The sequence below is a fragment of the Pelodiscus sinensis genome, chromosome 13 (assembly GCF_049634645.1).
Source record: "Pelodiscus sinensis isolate JC-2024 chromosome 13, ASM4963464v1, whole genome shotgun sequence".
Taxonomy (NCBI): Eukaryota; Metazoa; Chordata; order Testudines; family Trionychidae; genus Pelodiscus; species Pelodiscus sinensis.
In genome coordinates, this window is record NC_134723.1 from 26,258,896 (window position 1) to 26,283,111 (window position 24,216).

At 41.7% G+C, this 24,216-nt stretch overlaps 1 protein-coding gene across 6 annotated transcripts in view; it reads right to left on the reverse strand.

Moving 5' to 3' along the window:
• Positions 1 to 2,978: 2,978 nt before the first annotated feature.
• ATRX (ATRX chromatin remodeler) overlaps positions 2,979 to 24,216 on the reverse strand; it is a 200,468-nt gene continuing 179,230 nt past the window's right edge. For all 6 annotated transcript variants that reach the window (XM_006136188.4, XM_006136189.4, XM_006136187.4 and 3 more), the window contains 5 exons: positions 11,578 to 11,727; positions 8,431 to 8,556; positions 7,648 to 7,743; positions 6,964 to 7,092; positions 2,979 to 5,886 (listed from right to left, as the gene is read on the reverse strand). In XM_006136188.4, coding sequence (XP_006136250.1) covers positions 5,614 to 5,886; positions 6,964 to 7,092; positions 7,648 to 7,743; positions 8,431 to 8,556; positions 11,578 to 11,727 — 774 coding nt within the window. In that variant the 3' untranslated portion in view covers positions 2,979 to 5,613. The remainder of the gene's footprint in view (positions 5,887 to 6,963; positions 7,093 to 7,647; positions 7,744 to 8,430; positions 8,557 to 11,577; positions 11,728 to 24,216) is intronic.

The window sequence follows — 24,216 nt, forward strand, 5'->3', positions numbered from 1 at the left end:
TCTGAGGCTTTGCTGTGGCCGGACCGCTTTGCTCCCGGTGCCCCTGGTTTGTTGTAGACGGTCCCCAGCAGACCAGGGGCACCGGGAGCAAACCCGCAGCCGCGGCGGGGGGTCCCCGCGCTTCTGGGGCTTTGCCAAAGCAAAGCCTCAGAAGCGGGGGACCCCGCCGCGGCTGCAGGTTTGCTCGCGGTGTCCCTGGTCTGCTGGAGACGGTCCCCAGCAGACCAGGGACACCGCGAGCAAACCCGCAGCAGCAGCGGGTTCCCGTGCTTCTGAGGCTTTGCTCTAGCAAAGCCTCAGAAGCGCGGGACCCCCCCGCTGCTGCAGGTTTGCTTCCGATGCCCCTGGTCTGCTGGAGACGGTCCCCAGCAGACCAGGGGCACCGGGAGCAGCTTTTCTCGCCCCGGAGCTCGAGGTGGCTGACCGCTGCCTGTGAGCTCCGGGGCGAGAAAGCCCCGTTCGTAAGTGCGGATCCGACGTAATTCGGATCCGCGTAAGTCGGGGACTGCCTGTATTTACCTTTGTTCTCTGAGTCATCACTGAACCAACCAATTCTCAGTACCTAAATCAGAAGTCAGTCAGTCAGTCAAATGTAGTCAAATATAACTTTTACACCTCTAAATATGTTAGGAGTGTTTGTATTTTACATTCCACCAGTATTTCTTGTAGCTCGTAGTCTTTTTCACAAGAATTGCAGATGGATTCTGAAATCATTAGAGGGGCATGAAAGCCATTTGGGTGAAATATTTTTCCTACAATGATCTAATTTCCATAATGAAAATTCCACACATGAATTGACGGACAGACAAGTTCCAAGGATGCTGTTCAGCTCCTGTTCCATTGGAAAAAATGTTTGCAATACTTCAACTTGAAACTTGTTTTGAATTAGTGAAAAAAAACAACCCTTGAAATGCGTATTTTGATTGTTTATAGTTTCCTTATGTTGAAAGCTTAAATTTCTCATCTTAAACTCTCTGTAAAGTAAGGTGGAGGCAGCTGGATGCATGTCATCAGATATGGACTCCTTTCGCATTGTTCCATTTGATCAAAGTCCTGAGGATACCCACCTGAACAGGTGCTACAGAAAGAATTTAAAGATTTTATTCCTCCCTTACAGCTTCAGTCTCACATGCCTCCTCCAACTAATACTATTTTGCATGTAAAACACAGCATGCTTGAAAATAGTACAGTACCACATAAGGAAAATGTTGTATTTTACATTCACAAGAGCAAATGAAGGCACTGAGAGGTTAAAGTACATGTTCATTCACTCAGGAAGTCATGGCAGAATTTGGAACACAAGCCAGATTAACAAATTTCCAGTTCAGTTCCCTAGTCACAAGACTACCCGCCCTCTGCACCAATTTTAGTCTGTCATGGTTCAGAAAGAGCTGCATTTCAGAAGTTAAGATTCTTTCCTGCAGGTGGGAGATTCTTCCCTGTAGGTTGGGGAGCAATGGAAGAGACAAAAGTCAGAATTATGATGCACATTGCATGAGCCTTTGCTATAATAAATGGCTATTGTTATTGGATTAGGCTTTGAGTAAAGTCACTTAGTATTGAATAGTTGGTAGGTAATAAAAAATAACTATATTTGCAGTGAAAGCAAATATTAAAAAATACAACTTAGAATACCAAACTTAGGCTATGTCTACACTTGCAGCTTCTTGTACAAGAAATATGCAAATGAGGCACCATTTTTGCAGAAGAGGCTCGTGCCAGAAGGAGCTGTCTACACTGCCCCTTCTTGCGCAACAAAACCCTTCTTGCGCAATGCCGCTATGCTGATTATTTTCAGGAATAACAGCATTGCGCAAGAGGGTTTTTGTTGAGAAAGAAGGGGCAGTGTAGATAGCTCCTTCTGGCACAAGAGCCTCTTCTGCAAAAATGGCGGCTCATTAGGTATGCAAATGAGGCTCAGTGATAGTCCACGCTTAGCCTCATTTGCATATTACTTGCGCAAGAAGCCGTGAGTGTAGACATAGCCTTAGAGGCCTTATACTAAAGAGAATGAGAGAACCTGCAACTGTCATGAAGTCAGTGGCTACGTCTAGACTGGCATGATTTTCCGCAAATGCTTTTAACGGAAAAGCTTTTCCATTAAAAGCATCTGCGGAAAAGAGCGTCTAGATTGGCACGGATGCTTTTGTGCAAAAGTGCTTTTGCACAAAAGCATCCGTGGCCAATCCAGATGTGCTTTTGCGCAAAAAAGCCCCGATCGCCATTTTCGTCATCGGGGCATTTTTGCACAAAACAAATCTGAGCTTTCTACACTGGCCCTTTTGCGCAAAAGGACTTTTGCCCGAACGGGAGCAGCATAGTATTTCCGCAAGAAGCACTGATTTCTTACATGAGATCGTCAGTGTTCTTGCGGAAATTCAAGCGGCCAGTGTAGACAGCTGGCAAGTTTTTCTGCAAAAGCAGCTGCTTTTGCAGAAAAACTTGCCAGTCTAGACACAGCCACTGAGTTTCAAGAGCTCAGCACCTCTTAGCAACAAGAACTTCATCTGCTACCCCCCTCCCCATCTCAGTTTGAACAATGTCTCTTTATATTACAAATTAATCTGATTATTGAGCAAAATAGATAGTTCTTGCACTCTGATCAAAATCCCAGAAAGATGCGATAGATCCATTTGCAGAGATTCTTCTGGATAATGCATCATGAGGTTACAGTATTTTTCTCTTCCAACATCTAGGGGTTAGTGGTCATGTGGCACTCCAGAGCTCCCGAGTGCCACATCAATCTCCAGGGAATCTCCAAAGGCAGGAGCTATTTCTTTAGAAGCTAATACTTCTGGAACTATCATATTCTTCCTGTATCCTGAGCTAAACATGTGAAGAACTGTTTATACCAGAGAAATGTGTCAGTTAATGCTCCACTCACAACCAAAAGTTTGTTATTTCTAAAATGACAAATTCCTCATGCATTGTAAACATTATGGATCTAATTGCATGTTAAAAATGCAGCACCACACACGTTTATGTATCTTGGTCACTTTATTAAATGAGATATTAAATAGTTTTAAGTTTCAACTACTAAACAGCACTTTGAATGGTGAAAACACAGATAGTATATTGTCATACTTGAATGCTTCTTTTTAAAAACACATTTCCAGTCCTTATATATATATTACAAAACAGCCTTATAGGAAGAGGTGACATCTTTTCTACAGTACTTAAGATATTTATACAGAACTGAAAGCCGTCTAACAGAAACAAAGGCAAGTCTTCACAGCTGTATGATTTCAGCAGCCAAAGCTGGTTGATGGACTGAAACAGTACTATACAACTGGGACAAAACATATACAATATCACAATACTAAGCAAAAACGCTTTACATCCAAAGGAATAAACAGGTTACAAAATGGGGAGAATTTAGCAGGCAAAACTGTATTACAAGCAACATTTTTATTCATCATTTTAAGCCATTTCAACTAGTTAAAACATCTAAAACAAATATAAAAATGAGCCTTTTATTACCTTATTGATGTAATGTTCTGTCTTTAAATATTTGTTAAAGCTTCATGTTATACACACATTATGCAGCTAAAATGTCAAGTGAGGAACGTGTATACAAAGTGGTCCAAGTTTTATTTCAATGCTTTTTATCTCTGATTAATCTTCTTATGCATTAGTCTTCTGTTATCCGTAGTTTTGTCCATGGTGGAAAAATGTGCCTTCAAATGTTGCCTAAAACTTCCACATTTAAGTCTTTGAGTGAGTTATCATAGAACACCATTGAAAATTCCCAAGTCTGGTAGAACATATGTCTTATTCACGACATGCTGGAATATCAGTGACAGTTGCCCGGAATACATTTCCATTCAAATGCTCTCTCAAAAAGTCTAATTTTTTCAACTTCTTCTAAAGTGAATGCACCTTTTTTAGCTCCCTTGTTCCACAAATTAGATAAATCTGATTATGGAGCTGACAAAGGATTAGAACACAGGAGGTTTCTTGAGATGTCTCATAACAGAAAAAAATCCAAAACAATTTTGTCAGCTGGTTTTGCAGACCTAACAAATTCTAGTCATATCACACAAACAAAAATTCAATCCCCAAATGAAATCTCTCTCAAGATTTATATATTTTAGATGCTGAAATACTTGTCCTTTGAGCACATAAAATCTCAAAAAAAAGTCCTTCAAAGAGTGATTCAAGAAACCAAAACACTTCTAGGTGATGTCAGCAAATTATGTGAGAACAGTGATATTTACAGCAATTCCCTCCATCCAGCTTTCATTTCTCAAAAATACCTGATACAGTATCACCTCAAATATTCCTGTCATTAAATTTGTCTCCAATATTCTAAAAATGTTTTTCCTTTAAAAACAGTATGTATCAGCAAAAGGCTATGCAAAGAAAAGCCTTGTGTGTGTTTAACTGGATCATCATAAGCCCCAAAACAGTGCTACTATCCTATTAAAATGTTGGGAATGAAGGTGTTAATGACATGTAATGAATCAGAAATTTACCTTGGTCTAGATTTAAAAAAAAAAAAATCAAGGTATTTTTGTATTAAGATATATTCTTACAAAAATGAAAGAATGGGTAGAGAGAAGATCATGGTAGGCAGAGATCCTTATCTATACAAGGAAAATTATTTCACAATTCTGGCAGCACTGGAAATTGTTAAAGCACATTCAATTTAAAGTCAGTACTGGGTCTGCCAGTTTGATGTTGTTTATAAAACAGGGAGTGACCCTAACAACCACCCATATCTTAACCTCCAAAATACCAGTAATTTGATTTTCTTGGCTCATAGCCCATTGCCAGCAATGGGAAGAGACACTAGCACCAGCATCAAGGAGTTAACAGAAATGTGCTTTGTAACAGAGTCAGAAAAGAGTGAAATAACGTGTGAGGGATAAAACCCCGTCAAATTAAATTTACCAGTTATTCCATCACAAACTGAAAATAAGTGGCAAAAGACTAGAGAAGAAAAAATTCTCTTCTCAAGTCATGGTTTAAGGCTGTATACACAGTTTCTAAATAACTGCATGACAAAGTTCAGAACTGTAGTATTTAAGAATATTGCACTCAATTTTGTCTCAAGAGAATTTTTAGTTCCTATGTTTTATTCAGCACAGATAATGTAGCATGAGTCTAGACTTCAGTCAAAAGGAAACTAGATCATTTCTTTCTGTCTTATCACACCTGCGAAGTTTAAGAAACGGTTAAGTAGAAAAGTATTCCATAATTTGAGGAATCAACTCTAATCAAGAACTCAGCTGTGTATATTTTATATATGGCATACTGAAACATACAGATCTGTATTATTTCCTAAGTTTCTCATGTTTGGTATGGTTTTATGGTTACTAAAAACAAGCATAGGACTTTAGACAATAAAACTGTGGAGCGAGCTGCTACTATTATAGAAGGACTTGTTTTCACTGAAAACAATTTAATATTTCTTGTATTCAACACATGTAAGAAAATTCTAGGCAACATCACTGACACGAGAGGGAAAAATTAAACACAGTTGAAACATTAATATGGAACATGGCATTTAGGGATCCAATTTATGAAGTTGAGTTCTGTTAAGCCATTGATTCCTAAAAAAATAAAAGTTCTTTCTCTGATTTTAACAATCCTTTTAGTGCAAAATCACATTTATTTCCCTTGGGAAGGTCCTGGATTTTTGCCTCTCATTGGGGGTGGTGCACGCTGCAATGGCGGTGGCTGCATACCACCAGAAACTGCCTGATACATTCCTCTCATATCTATCTGCTGGTAGTTGGAAGGATTCATGATTAAATTTGGAGGCTTTGGCATCATGAGATGACTCATTGCTGCTTGTTGATAAGACATTTGCTGCTGCTGCTGCTGATTGTACTGCTGTTGTAGTCTTCTGTTCATAAGTATCCGCTGAACACAACTGATTAACTGTGTGGAGGGAAAGTGGAGCTGTTACAAGTGCATGACCTGTCTCAATGCAGCAAGTATCAAGTTTGGAGTTAAAATCAATTTGCTAGGGGTACCATGGCTGAAGGAAAAAGCATTATTGTTATCACCATCGCTAACGCAATGGCATTCACAAGCTGATTGCTGTAGAAACCAGTTAGTAACACCATTTAGGACTAAGTTCTCCTAATGACTTGCCTATTGTACTGTAGGTAGCATTTATGTTAGTTGCCATAGTGATATGCACTATACTGTGAAATTACTCCCATGTATTAGTTACAGCATTTGTTATCAGGTATCATTAATCATCCCTTTGAAAATCCTAAAAGTTAATGGGCAAACAAACATTTAATGACAAACAATAAAGAACACTTCCAGTTGGAGTAACCCATATTGGGAAAGTTTCAGATTTCTTAAGATAACTTAACATAACTTTCAAAGTAATGTGCATTCTATATGAGATAATTCCTTGGTGCCTGGAGTTAGAACTTTCCACTATGTGTAAATGGCAAAGTACACACCAGGAAAGAGCAATGAGAAAGGTTTTAGAAAGATGGATTGTTTTGGTTTCTGACTTGTTTTAAGGAAGATGAAATGCATGGAAAAGTGCTTTTGATTTGTTCTCCCACAGAACTAAATTGCTGTAAACTGAACCATACTGAAGAGATGCAGGTTTCACATGATTAGAAAGTTAACATTTTTAAGGAGACTGTGTCATATGCCACTGCCTATTACCAGTTATTTAGTTTTCTTTAAGCCACGTAGTCTTCAACCACTTCAAATACATGAAATAATAATCGAATTTGGGAGACTGTAGTTTAAAATTTATTTTACATGACATCTCCATAACTGAGCAATGCTAGTCAAACATTATATGACCCATCACTTTCTGACGTGGAGGAGCAAAACACAGTTGGAAATTACTGGGTCCAAGGGACTGATAAGAAGCTGGTATTCTGCAAGAACATCTTTAATATCATTTGCTAGTTCAGGTGGGCATCACTCACAGTCCCCAATTCAAATAAATATAGCTAGATAAAAGTCAGTAAGCATTCTTACCATCTGTTGTTTTGTCAAGACATCATTGTAAATTGCTTCTCTGCGCTTAACATCAAGCTCCTGGCTTGCCTGCCTACTTAGGGCCAACGCCTGTACTTGGGTCTCTGTCAGGGTCAGATTTTCCTTCCACTGAAAAGGAAAAAAAAACATTTTATTAGTCACTCTGATAGAAAGGTTCTCCCAATTGTTTTCAGAGATGCATCAATATAGTTGATGTTGAACAACAGCCCAGTTCCCAGTAAATATTCTGGGGAAGCACAGTTTTATAACAAAAAGTTGTTAGATCTTTATATTACCAATGAAAACATACTTTTTTAGATTTTCTTTTTAAAATGAAAAATATATTGAGAAGAAAACAAGGGAAATAATACTCAGCAGAGCCTATCAGTCTCATTTGGAGAGAGCCAGCATTTTCACTTTATGGTAAATAATATTGACATGGGGCTATGGGATCTAATCACTGGTTCTGTAAGATTCTACTAGGCAGATAAGTGCTATTACCCCACTTCATACTAGTAGTGCTAACAGAAATCAGCACTAATTTTAAAAGCTGCTTTATTAATAAAAAATCATGTGACAGTAAACTGGATGACTATTTACAATCATCACTTCTTTGCTTGACACTGCTTAATATTGTTCCAGCTTGTGACCAAATAAATGCACATTAACATCTATTTTACTTACTATAGCTGAAATTATATCTTCAATGGGCTGAATTCTTACTGCTGTTACATTATTGGTTGCTTCCACAACTTTTTCCCTTCCTTGATTAATGAGATCCTGAGAAAATAGCAGACAATGAATTATAAAGGGTAGGTTCAAAGCAATAGATTAAGATGTCAACACATTTAGAAATGTCTAATGTTTATTCTCTGGCCCCAATTTGGTAACTACATTTGAAACTTTTACACACAAGTGAACACCCCAGGTTGGGTAATGGGACAGAAATAAAAATCACGCATGATTATCCTTTGTAGGAATGTAAATGAACAGAAAATACAAACAAGTCAACTGAAAACAATCTGCTTATTAAGTGCTTTTTAGATTATCAAAATACTGCTAAACTAAAGTGACAAATTTTGCACCTAACAAACTTTTGTAGTTGGCACTGTAATATTATTGCAACTGTCACATTCACAGCTCACTATGACTGCATTCAACATTACTTATTGTTTTAAACTGAACTAGTACGTCCCTAATATATACATATGCTCCAGTGATTGTTTTCAGTTATCAGGATACACGGGTGGTATAAGCATTTCAATATGCACACACAAGTTAGTAGATTTCAACAAAACAGATATATCACAAACCTACTTTTTTAAAAAATTTGACATTTATTAGAAGGCATTAACTATGACGATATTTAAAAAAAATTCAAATTACTGATTTTTAACTAAATCTGAGTATCTGAGACATGCTCAAAGCAGTGTAGACACACTGTGCCGTTTGGATTTCACTACCTACCTCCAGTTGTTGGTTACTCATTGCCGACAATGCTCCCAAATTGAACGGAATATATGGAGTTTGAGAATTGAAATTGGTAGGGGGCATATTAATCCCAGCTTGTAAGTTGAAGCGCATGGTCAGACCCTTAAAAACAAAAATAGTAGTTTGAAATATTTACAGTAACTAAAACCAAATTCTACAGCATACTACTGCTGTCGTTTCTAGGAAAGAATTGAACAAACACAAACGAAACAAATCTTACAAGGGGAATTAAACAGCTTACAGATGAAGTTTTAACCCTTAGAAGTGTAACCATTTGAGCATATTGAAAATTCTTTCCCAAGCATGAAATCAAAATGATTACATTTCCAACCATGCAGAGAAGCTTCAGTACTTATCTTGAGATTTGAGTCTAGTTCACTGTTAAATACTTGGTATAAATACAGTAAGAGAAGAAAATCCTAATAATATCCCCCATTTCTCTACAAATACACACTTTTATATTAGTGTAGTGTAGTTCGTATGTTGTCTGACATAGTAAATTAAGTTTTATAGGATACCTAGGGTTGCCAGGTGTCCGGTATTCAACCAGGCAGTCTGGTTTTTGGGCCCTCTGTCCAGTAAAAACAATTCAGAAAATACTGGACATGTGCAATGTCCAGTATTTTCTGTTTTTCTGGCTGGGTGCCCGACAGAAGCCTGGCAGGGAAAGTGGCTGGGAGGCGGGGTGCGATCGGCGCTGGGAGCCTCTGGCTGCATCTGACGTAGGAGTGACATCTTGGGGGGAGGAGAAGCTCTGTCCGTGCTCCTGAGCGCTGTTCAAGCGCGTTGTGGAGCCGTAGCCGAACTCGCTCGTGCTTCGCCGGGAAAGGCATGTGCCCGGGTCAGTCCCGCTCCAGCCAATTCTCTCCCCCCCCCCACCCACTCCCCTTTCTGTAGCCGATTCTCCTCCTCCCAATTTCCCCAGCCAGCCCCGCTGCCCCCAACTCTCCCCCCCCCCCCCGATATCCCCTGGCCAGCCCTGCTTACCGCTGGCCGCCCCCGCGATGTCCCCCTCCCAGCCCCCCTGCCAGCCTTGCTCCCCGCCGATCAAGTGTGTCCAGTATTTTTTCTGAAGCTACCTGGTAACCCTAAAGATCCCGGATTTTTAAGCATATACTGAAGTACCCACTGGGATGGGCATGAGGCTCATTGGCAGCCGTCCCTGGTCATGCTCGTCTGTGTACAAGTGTTTTGCAAGCTTCCATACAGGAGTTGCACACCATGCAGGGCTGTATCCTCTCCTCCCCTCCCCACCCCCCGCATGATGTTCTTACATTCTTCAAGTGGGTTTCTTTGTCCAATGCAAATGGTACTAATCTGTACAACACATTTTTTAAATAAATGTCATGAGATATCGTGCACTATATAAAATGATAAAAAGGAACTCCTAACAGGAAAATAATTATTCAGAATCCTTTCTCCCTGATCCCCAAGGTGTGAATGAAAGTTTCTTGGTTATTTTTGTTCTTGGGTCTGTTTAAAATTAAATTTGCAAGACATAAAAAATATAGAAAATTAAGGGGGTTTAATCGCCTTTGGAAGGATCATAGGACATTTTCCTCTAATCTTACTCCCTCTGCTAGACTGGGTATGGTGTTCTTCCACAAGAACTTCTGTCTTCAAGACAAGATATTTAAAAAAAAAAAACATATTAAAAACAGATGACAAAAATGATACACAGTTCAAGACATGAGCTCATGGTCCATTTCTGGCACTACACAACTGCATATAGATGACTGTTAAATTTGTATCTCCACATGGAACCATTCAGATGTTTCAGTGACATATCTCACACAGTACTTTGGTTCCCTCAGAGAAATTACATTGCTACCAAAAATCTCCAATTACTCTACATATCTGTGAACTCCTGAAATTCTCTCTAAATGGAATCAGATGCCCTTTTAAAATCTTCAACAGCTTTCCATACTTCTCAGTTTGTGAATTCAAAGAAATATATTAGTTATCAGATATCATCAGCAACATGCAACATCTTTCAGACTTTCGAGCATTTTTCATTTCTACTGCTTTTACACTAGAAACAATACTCCCACTTAAACTAAATTAACCCATACTTAAGTTCTTATTCTCTTTGCACAGTATAACAACTGAGGCTAGTTTCAGTTTTCTTTTCTCCCATTGGGTTAAGTGAAATGTAATTATTTTCAAGATTTCTGAACAAAGTCACAAATGAATAAACATAATTTAAGAACAAGACATTTTTGTTCTCTTAAATACTAGAAACTTCATTCTACTTACTGCAATGACCATTCCCACTAAAAACTTCCTGCATTACTGTCCATAATTCAAATCAAAGTAATTGCATCATTATCATTGGATATCTCCCTTTTTTGAGTTTATGAAATCAGGGTGCATAACAACAATTTCCTTCTCTCTCTTGTTTTTTGATCTAGTAATTCCTGGGTTATAATAAAAAAATTGTCTCTAGTTTAAGAAGCTAAAACTTCAGGAATTAATAACCTGCAAACTCTCGGGCCAGTTCCAGTATTTACTTACACCTCAACTTGATTGATGACAGGAGAGGTATCACTTGATGATTTCCTGTTCTGTTCGCTTCCTCTGGGGCATCTGGCATTGGCCACTGTCAGATGATAGGATACTGGGCAAGATGGACCTTTGGTATGACCCAGTATGCCTGTTCTTACGGATTACCTTTTCTGAGGTTGGAGAATAGTGGGGGGCTTTTTTTTTTAAACCAAACAACCATTTTTCCATTAAAAAAAAATCTCAGATAGACATTTTCCATAATTTTTCAAAATGAAGTATAGTTAAGAATGTTAGCTGGATGTGTAATATAAAATGTGAATACTACAAAGCTGATTATTAATAAAAAGGTGACAAACACTAAATGAAATCATCTTGAAGCAAATACACACAAAAGTCCACCATCAAAACAGCATTTATCTTTTCATCGTCTGTGTAGCTTTTGTAGAAGTGATATTTAAATTTTCCAATTTCTATAACATTATTTAGAAGCCCATTGTCAAGCTTATAATACAGCCAAGATTTATTATGCCTACCAAGAAAAAAATCTTTTTTTTTTTTTAAGTGAAGGTTAGTTTCCTACATTTAACACCCACTTTAAGTTAGCCCAGAAATCTTTACCTTTTTTTCAGCTTCATATTCTGCCCATGCTGCCTTCCTTTCCTCTTCAGTCAATTCTTCCTCCTCTTTATGGTCTAGGAGGGAATCATGTTCATGATAGCCCACTATATGTTCTTTGTGGATCTGAAGCAATTCTGCTAGAATTGTATCCTGTTTAAATGAAAAAGTACCTTGAATTAAAGATCAGTTGTTAAATATTTTTATCTGTAATAGCATTACAAGATTTTTTTTTTGTTGAGAGTGTGCACGCCATATTTCTCTGAGCTGACCTTCTATAACAGAACTCAAAAGCACTTCTCATATATAAACAAAACTAAAACACACAAATGCAGTTTTTCTGATAGGAGAGGTAATGAGAAACAACCTCATGCAACAGAGTCAGATCACTTAATGCACCCTACAGTATGCCCAGATTCCATGGTTGATGCAATATAAGGATCTAAATGGAATGAAATGTGCCAAATAAATGCTTCTTTAAGAGATGCTTCCATCTGACTCCAGACAGTTTCACCACTATACCACCAATAGTCCTGGAGAAGGCCACCTTTTAAAAAAGTGAGGTGCATGTTGGGATATGTAGTCTTCAAACCTTCTATAATAAAATGTCACATTTTTCGGTTCCATGCTCTGGATTTGGCCAACACTCTAAATTATCCTAATACTTTTACACTTTTGTAATACAGGTTTTGTAATCCTGTGGTCCAGGACTCTTTGGTCTGGCTATATTTACGCTGGACCAGAGAGCCACAGCCACAGAGATAGCTAGTGGCTGGGAGCTCAGTTAGACATCCTGAAGAGCCAGTGGCCTGGGGGCAGGAAGCCTAGCTAGCTGAGAGTTGAGCTCCACAGGCTGGGGACACTGAGCTGCCGGCGGCTGGGGCAAGGAAGCCCCTTCAGCCAGTCGTGCGGAATCCCACAGGCCGGAGCGAGGTGGTAACAGGGAGTGAAGCCCCACCAGCGGCAGTGCACTGGGTTGGCTGTGGCCAGGAGGGGAGCCCCAGGAGAGCCCAAGGTCTGACCTCCGCTGGTCTAGTGAACGCCCTCTTTCAGGACCACTCAGGTTTCGAGGGTGCCAGACCATGGAAGTCCAACCTGTGGCTAAAATATTTAAATTACTTCAGCTGTAAATTATTTTATTACAAGTTCTGAATATCAAAAGGTCCTGAGGAATGCTGTTAAAAATTACTATTTTTCAAAAGTCATAGTAACTAACCTAAAAACCCAATAATTAATTAAGCAAATAAAAGGGAAACATGGCAGTTGATCTTTTTTTACATAATTTAAGTTTCACTTCACATATTCCTTATGGTTGTAAGACAAAGGAAAACAAATACTGCACATAAACAACATATTTAGGTGCTATTGTCCTTTCTTGGAACACAGATGCCAGGTAATTGCATAGCCATTCCCAGAGAGTAGTTATCAATGGCTCAGTGTCATGCTGGAAGGGCATAATGAGTTGGATTCCACAGGGATCAGTTCTGGCTCTGGTTCTGTTCAATACCTTCATCAATTACAGACTGAACCTCCTTTGTCCAGCACCCTTGGGACCAGAGCGGTTCTGAACATGGGAATTTGCCTGACAAGTGGAGGTTAAGCGTATAGGCTCTCACGGGGCTCCCTCCCGGCTGCTTGTTCTGGCCGAACCCGGAGGCCTGACCTCCTCTGGCCCACCTACCTGGCTGTGCTCCCGGGGTTCCCCAGTCTTGCACGTGCAGTAGCGGCAGTTGCAGCTACCCCTGGGGAAAGGGTTCCCCAGCTCCACACCTGCAGCAGCAGTACCAGCTGCCCTCAGGGTTCCCCAGCCCTGTGCATGCAGCAGTAGTTGCTTCCAGAGCTATCTGAGCCCAGGACATTAATGCTGCCACCAACCAGACCAGCTCTGCTCTGAGCCGCTCACAATCTGAGGCCAGGGCTCTCTGGTCTAGCAACATTTGTGGTCCTGCTGAACCAGGGATGTTTCCGGACCAGAGAGTCCCAGACAAGAGAGGTTCAACTTGTAATTTATATGTTTGCAGACAATAAACTGGAAGGGGATGCAAGTACTTTGGGGGACAGGATTATAATTCAAAATGACCTAGACAAACTGATGGTTTGTCCAGTTTAGGGGCAGACAAGATCCGGCCTGCAGGCCAGATTTGGCCCACAGCCCGCCGGGACCCTCAGGCAGACTCCCTGCTTGCCACAGCCCCAGGCCTTTCAAAGTTGTCAACTGCTGAGACCATGTGCCTCTGAGCATCACGTACTCCTTGTGGGGGGAGGACTCTGCATGCTGCCCCCACCCCAGTACAATCATCACAACTCCCAATGGCCAGCAATGTGTGATGTTCCCCACCCCACCCCCCCACCCGGCTTGTGGCACCTAGAGACACATGGACCCAGCAACTGACCACTTTGGGGCTGCAACAGGCAGGGAGCCTGCCTGAGGGTCCTGGCCAGCAACCCAGTAGTTGCCTAGGATAAACGCCTCCCAGCCAGAGCCTGCATCTGGCACCCCATGCTCTGCATACTCCAATTCCCTGTCCCAGGTCCAAACCCCCTCCTTCCCCAGATCACTAGAAACCTACAAATCTGCTGATATCTGCTTTATATCCACAGGTATCCACATTTGTGGATGTGAATGCAGATATAAACAGCTTATTTTTGCGGATACTCTGTGGATACAAATTTTATACCTAGACCCCTGCAAATCTGTGGATATCTGTGGGTATCCACATCCACAGATGTCAATGTGGATATCCGTGACTCATTTTTGCAGATATGTACGTGGATACAGATGCAAATTTTTTATCTGCACAGGGCTCTACAGGTCACCAACCAAACTCTCTGCACCTCCCGCCTCTCCCCCGTCACCACCCCTACCCTCTGCACCCTCTTTTTCCCTGGTCACAACTCCCTCCCAGACCTTGCAACCACTTCCACCCATCCCGCAGGCCAGAAGCCTCTCCTGAACCCATCTCTCTCCTCAACCTTGCACCCTTATCCCCTGCCCCAGGTCATAATCCAGACCTTCTGGCACCCCCTTCTCTGGCCTTCCTGCAGGTGAGAATCCTCTTCTGCACCCATGCCCCTTCCAGGATGCCACAATCTCGAGCTCTAGGTCACAACCTTCTCCTTTACCCCAACTCCCTTTATGACCCTACACTCTCTCCTGTACCCCAATATTCTTCCCCAAACTCCCTTTTGCATCCAACCTCCATCCCAGACCCCACACGACCTCCATTGAAAAGTGCAGCCCTTGACCACAAAATCTTGGGAGTAGCCCCTCATCAAAAATTATTGCCCACCTCTGCTCCAGATCATTTTTGTCTACACACAAAGGCCTGAGGTAAATATGATTAAATTCAATAAGGACAAATGCCAAGTACTTCACTTAAGAAGGAACAAACAATCAGTTGCACACATACAGAATGGGAAATGACTGACTAGGCAGGAGTACTGCAGAAAGGGATCTAGAGGTCATAGTGGACCATAAGCTAAATACGAGTTAAGCGTGCCACTGCTGAAAAAAAAGCAAGCATCATTCTGGGATGTATTAGCAGGAGTGTTGTAAGCAAGACGTAAGAAGTAATTCTCCCCTCTACTCTATGCTGAGTAGGCCTCAACTGGAATAGTGTGTCCAGTTCTGGGCATCACATTTCATGAAAAAAGTGGACAAACCAGAGACAGTCCAGAGAAGAGCAACAAAAATTAGCAAGGTGTACAAAACATGACCTATGAGGAAAAACTGAAAGAAATTGGTTTAAGTCTGGAAAAGAGAAGACAGAGAGGGGACATGATAATAGTTTTCATGTCTAAAAGTATGTTACAAGGAAGAGGGAGAAAAATTATTCTTCTTAACTTCTGGTGATAGGGCAAGGAGCAATGGGCTTAAATTGCAGCAAGAGAGGGTTAGATTGGACATTAGGAATAACTTCTTGTCAGGGTGGTTAATCATTGGAATAAATTGCCTGAGGAAGTTATGGAATCTCCATCATTGGAGATTTTTAAAATCAGGTTAAAAAACATCTGCCAGGGATGGTCTATGCAGTGCTTGGTCCTGTCATGAGTGCAGGGGACTGGACAGGATGGCCTCGAGTTTCTTTCCTGTTCTAGGATTCTATAATAATATGTCAAAAGGTGAAATAAAACCAAAAGGAGGTGAAAAGAATGGGTGGAACAAAGCTACTTGTATCTTTTATTTTATGTTAAGGTTTAACAGTCTCTTTACTGAATCAACATTTCCTTCTCCAGTTAATGATCCTTGGTACTGAAATGAAACCAATGCCTCTGAGGCTCAACAGAAATAAACATATCCCGCTCCTACTGGGAATGCAAAGTCCAGACTGTCTTCCTGTCCTGGTGAGCTCAGTCTATATAGACCTAAGATGGGAAAAAAGGACACAAATACAAGCAGCAGGTATGGAATTGATCCATGGGGAAATAAAGTGAATTGTGGCCAAGATCTTGTTGGAGAGCCAGGAACTGAACCCAGGTTTTCTGAATCCCAATCCAATACTTTAATCACAAGTGACTACTCTCTGCTTCTACATTTTAAAATGCTACACAGGCAAAAACAAATCATAATTTTGAGTATTAAAGTAGTTGTCTTTTTTTTTTTTAAAGTCAATCTTTGTTTCATCCTTGCCCTATCAACTGGCCTCTTCATATGGAAGCCACCACATTCTCCTCTAACCCTTTTCTGATATATTTGTGTGACTAAAGGGCACATTAATCAAATAATAGGATTTAGGGGAAGAAAAAAGATGTGGTAATAGGATACACAGAAAACATTTAAGGGAGGTGAGTGAGAAAGTCCAGACGGGATCACAAAATTAAGTTAACACAATAAAAGCTCTCAACATATTGTAGCTGTACATAAGTGTGTGGAGGGTTCTTATACATGCATATGCATTAGTTTCCATGGTAACACTATTACTGAAAACAATGTTGGAATATAATCTACATTCACTTGGCCAACACAGTCATCAAAATGTGGTTTAAATTACATCCAACTGTGTAGGTTTGCTTTTCTTTGTCTAAACTTTATTTTGTATTAAATATAAAGATGAAGCTACTTAAGATACTGCCATTAAATTTTCTTAAATGTTTTTACACTGAAAAACAAATTCAATTTAATCTGAAAAAAGTGCATGGATTTGCATTAGTATACCCCAAATTTTTTAAAAAAAGCATTTATCAATATAGCTTATAGCCGCGTTTCTCAAACTGTGGTTCCTGACCCTGCAGGGGATCGCAAGTAACTTAGATGGGAGTTGCGGTATCACAAAGTTTGAGAACCCCTGGCTTATAGGTTTTTTTTTTTTAAATGATATTGTCATGTAATTTTGGTACTTTACTGAAAATCTGCTTAAAAACATTTCCAAACTTCAACAATGTTTCTCCTGTCATTTTCAACTTTTCATGGAAGTGCAAGAGAAGAATTACATCTAAAAGAAGACTAAGCACATAGCCTTTGTTATTCAGTATATAGGTTATGTCTAGACTGCAAGCTTCTTTCAGGAGAAGCTTTTTGAGAAGAGATCTTCTGAAAAAACTTCTTCCGAAAGAGAGTGTCCACAGTGTGAAAGCACATTGAAAAAGCAATCTGCTTTTTTGACAGATAGCATCCACACTGAATGGACGCTACCTTGCATGTAAGCTGTGATTACTATGGGTGTAATGGCCACCAGGGCACCTGTGCTTTTTCCTCTTTCCTCTTCTTGCAAAAGAACTCCCTCTTCCCCGTCCACACGCCTTTTTCCGAAAGAGCTCTTTTGGAAAAAGGTTTCTTCCTTGTAGAAAGAGGATTACCGATGCTGGAAAAGGCCCTCTGTTCTTTTGATTTACTTTCGAAAGAACGCGATTACAGTGTGGACGTTACTCAGGTTTTGTCATTAAAAAGGCTGTTTTTCTGACAAAACACTGTAATGTAGACATACCCAAAATAAATACCATTTCTCAACCAACTCAGTGAATTATAGTAAAGGAACAGAGAAATAAAACAAAAAAGAAACAAATGACAGCCTTAAACAAGACACAAGCAATGAGGACATATAAATATAAATATATATGGATCAAGAAGCAGTCAAACTCAAAATGGTTATTGGACTACTCAAGGATGTGTAAGTAAAATAACTCAGTGCTGGAAAGGATGGAACCAAAGAAGAATTAATCAATTTACAGTGAGGAAATAAATACAGATTTTTAAAAAAAGGGCGAATTAAAGCTAAAAAGAGTAAAATAAAACCCAAGGATTAATTTTCAATTTTATAGTAATTTTTTTTAAAAGCCTAATAAAAATATTTCACATATACAATCTGCTAATATAAAACTACCTGAGAAATGCCTGAAGTTTAAATATTCTGATTGTTGTTAAAACCAGTGACAAATATCAAAAGAGGCTGCCACCTTGTGATGGCAAAGTAGGACAGGAACAAATTCACTCTCCATTAGCTTTAATGAGAGAAAACAGTATTTTTAGATCAGCCGGAATCTTAAATGATTTTTTTCTCCTACGTGTAGTTTTCTTTTCTTTAACTACCTCTCCATAGACAGATAGTATCAAGATTTTCAAAAGATGACAAGTAATTTGCACGACCATATTAGATGGTCCTCCACAGTCTTCTTTCATTACACACTTGAATCCAATCCTACTCTCCAGTGCGAGGCTGCTTGACCACGGCCCAAAATTCTACTCGTGGTAAATGTACAGCTATTTCTAGCTACTGATCCTACTGCAATGGTTTTGCAGGTGTGGTTGCTGATTTTGGAAGAGAAGAATGTAAACTTTTTATTGATTAGAAGGAGAGGAGTGGTTGAGGAAAGCTGCGAAAATTATGCAACATTCAGGCAAGGAACCTGGCACTTGTGAAAAAGATTAAACAGAGGAGTGCAAGGCAACAGATGTTTTTGGAGGAGCGTGCAGTTAGAAGAGATCATCTGATTATAGGAAAAAAATACAAAGTTAAGGCATAAAACAAAGCAACAGAAAAAATTACTGCAGAATCCAGAGTAGTTAAAAAAGCAGCAAACTGCCCAATTTCTCCCACTGAATCTAATGGAGATAGAATGTGATTCTGTCCTAATTTATGGACAGAAAAATGTCTGTCTCCAAGTGCAGAATAATTTTTCTTTTTTATGTTTAATTTTGAAAAAAAGTGCCAAATTAATTGTACAGTGAAGTCCGGATTAACCAACACCCGGTAATCCAACACTCCGCTTTATCTGACCCTGCAGCTCCCAGGGACAAAGCTGCAGGATCAGATACAGCGCGGGCTGGGAGAATGGCCCCACTTGCTGCCCCGTCACTCTCTAGGAGCAGCTGCTGCCGCTCCAGCTGGGGACGCAGCGGCCCCAGCTGGAGCAACAGCAGCTTCTTCCAGAGAGCAAGGGAACAGCTGATGCCGCTCCTGCGGGGGACATTCCCAGCAGGAGCGGCATCAGCTGTTCCCTTGCTCTCCAGGAGAAGCTGCTGCTGCTGCTGCCTGGAAGTGTGCCGGCAGCTGCGGCAGCAGCTTCTCCTAGGGTATATCTACACTACAGCGCTAATTCGAACTAACGGATCCAGACTAAAAAACTAATTCGAATTAGCCTTTTGCTAATTCAAACTAGCATGTCCACATTAAGTGGACCCTGAACCGGGGTTAAGGATGGCCGGAAGCAGTGCTGGCAGGGCATCAGATGAGGACTTAGAGCGTGGAGCTGCTGCCTCAGGCTAGCCGAGGGCTGTGCTTAAAGGGACCCGACCCCCACCCCTGACAGACAGTTCTCAGGGGTGCCCCGCTTGCAAAGCAGTCCTGGCTTGGAGTGCCCTGAGTGCCCACACTGGGCACATCACAGCACTCGGCCATCAGACTGGCTGCACTTGCCGCAGGCTGCCATCTGGGGAGAGGGGGCAATTGGGGGGCTGCAGGAGAGCTTCCACCCCCAGAAGCCCGCAGAGCCAGCCCAGTCCTCCTCATCGGGGGCTCGTACCCCATTCCTCCTTCACCTCCTTGCACTTACCCTTCCTGATGTACAAAATAAAGAAAACGTGTGGTCAAAAATAGAATCTCTCTTTATTGAACAAAACTCGGGGAGACTGGGAAAAGGAGGTGGGAGAGGGGAAGAGAGAGGCTGGGAGAGGGGAGGGCAACTAAAATGATCAGAGCTTTGGAAAAGGTCCCATATGAAGAGAGGCTAAAGAGACTGGGACTTTTCAGTTTAGAAAAGAGGAGACTGAGGGGGGATAGGATAGAGGTCTATAAAAGCATGAGTGGGGTGGAGAGGGTGCATCAAGAAAAGTTCTTCATTAGTTCCCATAATAGAAGGACTAGAGGACACCAAAGGAAAGGAATGGGTAGTAGGCTTCAAACTAGTAACAGAAAGTTGTTCTTCACAAAGCAAAGAGTCAACCTGTGGAACTCCTTGCTGCAGGAGGCTGTGAAGGCTAGAACTAGAACAGAGTTTAAAGAGAAGTGAGATCAAGTCATGGAGGTTGGGTCCATGGAGTGGTATTAGCCAGGGGGTAGGAGTGGTGTCCCTGCCCAAAGTTTGTGGAAGCCTGGAGAGGGATGGCACGAGACAAATGGCTTGGTCACTGTCTTTGGTCCATCCCCTCCAGGGTCCCCAGGGTTGGCCGCTGTCGGCAGACAGGCTACTGGGTTAGATGGACCTTTGGTCTGACCCAATACGGCCATTGTAAGCTCAGGGCTCAGGGTCAGGGGTCTCAGTGGACCACCTTGATTTTCATGCACACCTGCTCCTGGGTGGCCAGGCTGGCAGCTCTCCTGCCCTAGATGGCCACTTTCCTGTGCCTAGTGCGGAGGTTGTGGACAAGGTGCACGATGTCTGCACTAGACCAGGCGGGCGCCCACCTCTAGCGGTCCTGGGCAAGCTCCCGGGAGCCGCCAGCCTGGTCCCGGGAAGAGGGGGAGGGCTGGGGGGCATCGGGTGGCTGGCTCGAGCCGTGCCAGATGCAGGGTCTGCTAGCTGGGTACTGGCAGGCTTGCACCTGGCACGGGCACTGTAGACAGCCTGTGCCGCTTTAAGGGCTCCGGGGCCGGGAGGGGGGCAATAGAGTTTTCCTGGTGTTGGCCAGAGTGGCCACCAGGGAAACCTGGGGAGGGCTAGCCTCCCACTAGTTCGAATTAAGGGGCTACACACCCCTTAATTCGAACTAGTAAGTTCAAACTAGGCTTAGTCCTCGTAGAATGAGGTTTACCTAGTTCAAACTAAGCGCTCCGCTAGTTCAAATTAAGTTCGAAATAGCGGAGCGCTAGTGTAGCGCCTATCAAAGTTAATTCGAACTAACGTCTGTTAGTTCGAATTCACTTTGTAGTGTAGACATACCCCTAGAGAGCAAGCGAACTGCTGATGCTGCTCTGCCGGGGACACTTCGTCCCTGGCAGGAGTGGCATCAGCCGTTCTGTTGCTCTCTACAGTAGAGTCCGTATCATCCGAAATATTCAGTAATCCGACCATGTGTCATGCCCATTTAGGTCGGATGATAGGGACTCTACTGTACTTTAAAAATGCACAATTGTTAAACTGTGGAAATATATATGAGTTGCCATCTATGTTGCCAGGAATTCTCAATTATTTTTTTCTTTCTGAGCGTTCCCCCCTTCCCCAAACTTGCTTTAAAAGCACCATACCCTACCTGTGCCCCAATAACTGTTTTTCTGCCTATAAAAGCTAGGGCCAACATTAGTGAGTAGTTTGCAAGGCAATTGGTTGGAGCCTCATGTCACACAAGGCTCCAGAAAGCTAAATTGCTCATGCTTTCACTTCCCTAGCTGGCAAGGTTCAGGGCCTGGGGCTTCCACTTTCTGTGCTTGGGGCCCAATGAATGTAGCAACAGCCCTCATTGGTGGATGAAACCTGCTTATGGCACCTCAGGGGGCCCCCAAACCTCTTGTTGAGAACTGCTGATCTATGCCATACAGTAATGTTTAAAAACATACATTAACAACAATCTTTTGACAGATTCCTGGTTTGTGCCAGTTGTGTATAGCAATGAGTATGTCCAGAGAGATTCTGCTCTCCCTTAATTCCCAACATCCCAACTTCAGTCGGAGCTAAGGGAGCTTGGTACCTCACATAACCAAGTCAAACTATCCTACCCAAAAATCTAGTTGAGGAGGAAGGACAGAAAGATGCCTTATAAGTTAATAGATAACCAGAATTCTGTAGTTAAGTGTTGAGAGAATACAGGAAAACAACACACCAGAAAGAATTTTGTGCCAACTAAATGCAGAAGCTGCTAAAATGAGGAGATTATTACTTGATAATTTATAGTCTTTCAAGTGAAAGACTACAAACATTTAGAGGTTTGTACATAGCATACAATGAAATGCATAGCCTTAAAAGAACAACAGATTGGCAACTGGACTGGAAATAGAACTAAGGAACAGCCAAGCAGAATTACAGTATACAGAGATTTTCTTTTTTTCTAGCATGGAGACTTGTGTACGAGCATGAATTCATCCTCTGACCTATCTGTCTCTAGCTGGATAACAGAGAAAACTAATGTGTTAAGTTTAATATTTAAACTAAATGTTGACACAACTTGCTCTAAATATTAAAACCAGCCCTGAGGATGAAAACTGTTTGCTCTCAAGACAGACTGCCCCAGCCAACAATCTACTCATATAAAATAAATTTAAAACCCCCAACTATTTGAATTTTTTTCAACAAATTAATGTTTAAATTCTTAAGCTGAGTTAAATCAGTACAACTTTCCTTTGAAGTAGATTTACAACAAGTTTCTAGTTCCCCATACACTGACTGGATAATTTTTACCTTTTGTTTCAAGGTGGAAAACCTAACCTCCTGTTCTGTCTGTTTCTTCACAACTTGCCCATCACTTCATTTAGTTGATGTTTGCAAATTTGTTCTGAAGATGAAGTATTATAATATCAGTTTGTCAAATTATATATTCGGCTTTTTTTCTATTCTCGTCTCTATGTCAAGATATCCATTCTAATAACTGACATTTTTAAAAAACAAATATATATTCTTGGAATTTATTTCCAACATTTTACTGAGAGGTATTGTAGTGTTCACAAATGGATATACACTCATGTGCAATACTAAAATTGTACATAAGAAAATAAGTAACTTTCAGAGTATAGTTACTATGGGATATGGTTTGCTCAAAATTCCAAAATCACTAATCATAATCAGATTATTTAATGAAGACCAAAACTCGCCAAAATTTTACTGAAGAGGCATTTTAGCATACTATGAACTATTCTTAAAATACACAAATACCCAGAGAACGCATCAACTGCTCTTTATAGAGCTATCAACATTAGGGATGTAAACAACTAGATGACTATCCAAAAAGCAAATGCTTATTGGATAATCGACACACTAGTCAACTAGTCATTCCCAGCCACTTGCTGCCTCTATCAGAAAGTGACAGGAAAGGGGGTAAAGATGGGAGAGTGCTTCAAAGTGGCAGTACAGCATGGAGCATGGGGCCTGACACTGAGCTCCACACAGCGCAGCCGCTTTGAAACGCCACATGTGGGGAAGAAGGTGGGAGGGGAGGCAAGGGCAGACTGGGTACAGTGAGCGTATTTTCTGACCCAGCTGCAGCTAGTGAGAACAGTTTAATTTAAATTATGAAACAGATTAAGCGTTTTAACTTTCTCGTGGTAATTTATCAAACTTAATTTAAAATTAAGTAAAGTATTATGCTCGACCCAAAAGGTTTCAATGTTTTCTTTATTTATAGCAGGGTTGTGGAACTCTTTTTGGGGTGGGAGTCACTGATCCACAGAAAAATCAGTTGAGGACCACACAAGTGAGAAGAAAAAAAACGCCTCCAAAAATCCCCAACTGACATACCTCACTTCTCTGGTGGCACAGCCTCACGAGGTGAGGGGAAGGTAAGTGGGGGACTGAGGTGCAGGGCTTCCCATAGATCAGATTTACTTTTCTGGGGTTCCAGAGTTAATGGATTTTATGGACCTCCTTAGGCTCTGGGGTAGGAACAAAAATGAGAACAGTGCACAAGGCAGGGCTGCAGGCAAGTAGGATAGGGATGGGGTGTAGGGTCTGGGAGGGAAGTGGGGTGCAGAAGCAGTCTGGGAGTAGGGTGGAGGGAGCAGGAACAAGGGAGGATGTTGGAGCAAGCTGGGGGTGCCGGGTCTTGGACTAAGAGGGAAGTGAAGGGATTGGGATGGGAGGTGTCTCAGCATGAATTAGGACCTTACCTGGCTTCATGCCCCCTTGCAGCAATGGCTGCAGCCACACTATCCTAGCTGCCCCGGGGGGAGGCGCTGCTACTGCCGTGTGGTCTAGGGCTGGCCACAGAGGCACCACTGCCACAGAAACGCAGTCTGGGGCCGATCACAGAGGCTGAAGACCCTGAACCACATGGCCGTGGCAGCCGTGCCTCCAGGGCCAGCACCGGACCATATGGCCGCAGTGCTTCTAGCCTCTGCATGGCCACAACACCTCTGGTCCCTGCTGAGGCAACACTAAAGAGCATCAGCCCCAGTGCTACCTCCTTCCACCGCAGCCGAACCTACTGCAGGGAGGAGGAAGCACTCTCCAGCGGCTGCACATGGAGGGTCAGGGCAGAACTCCCTCCCCCATGCTGCTAAAAATTGGCACGCGTGCCACAGGCTGCCAACCCCTGAGCTATGGACTAGGTCTGGAGCTTCC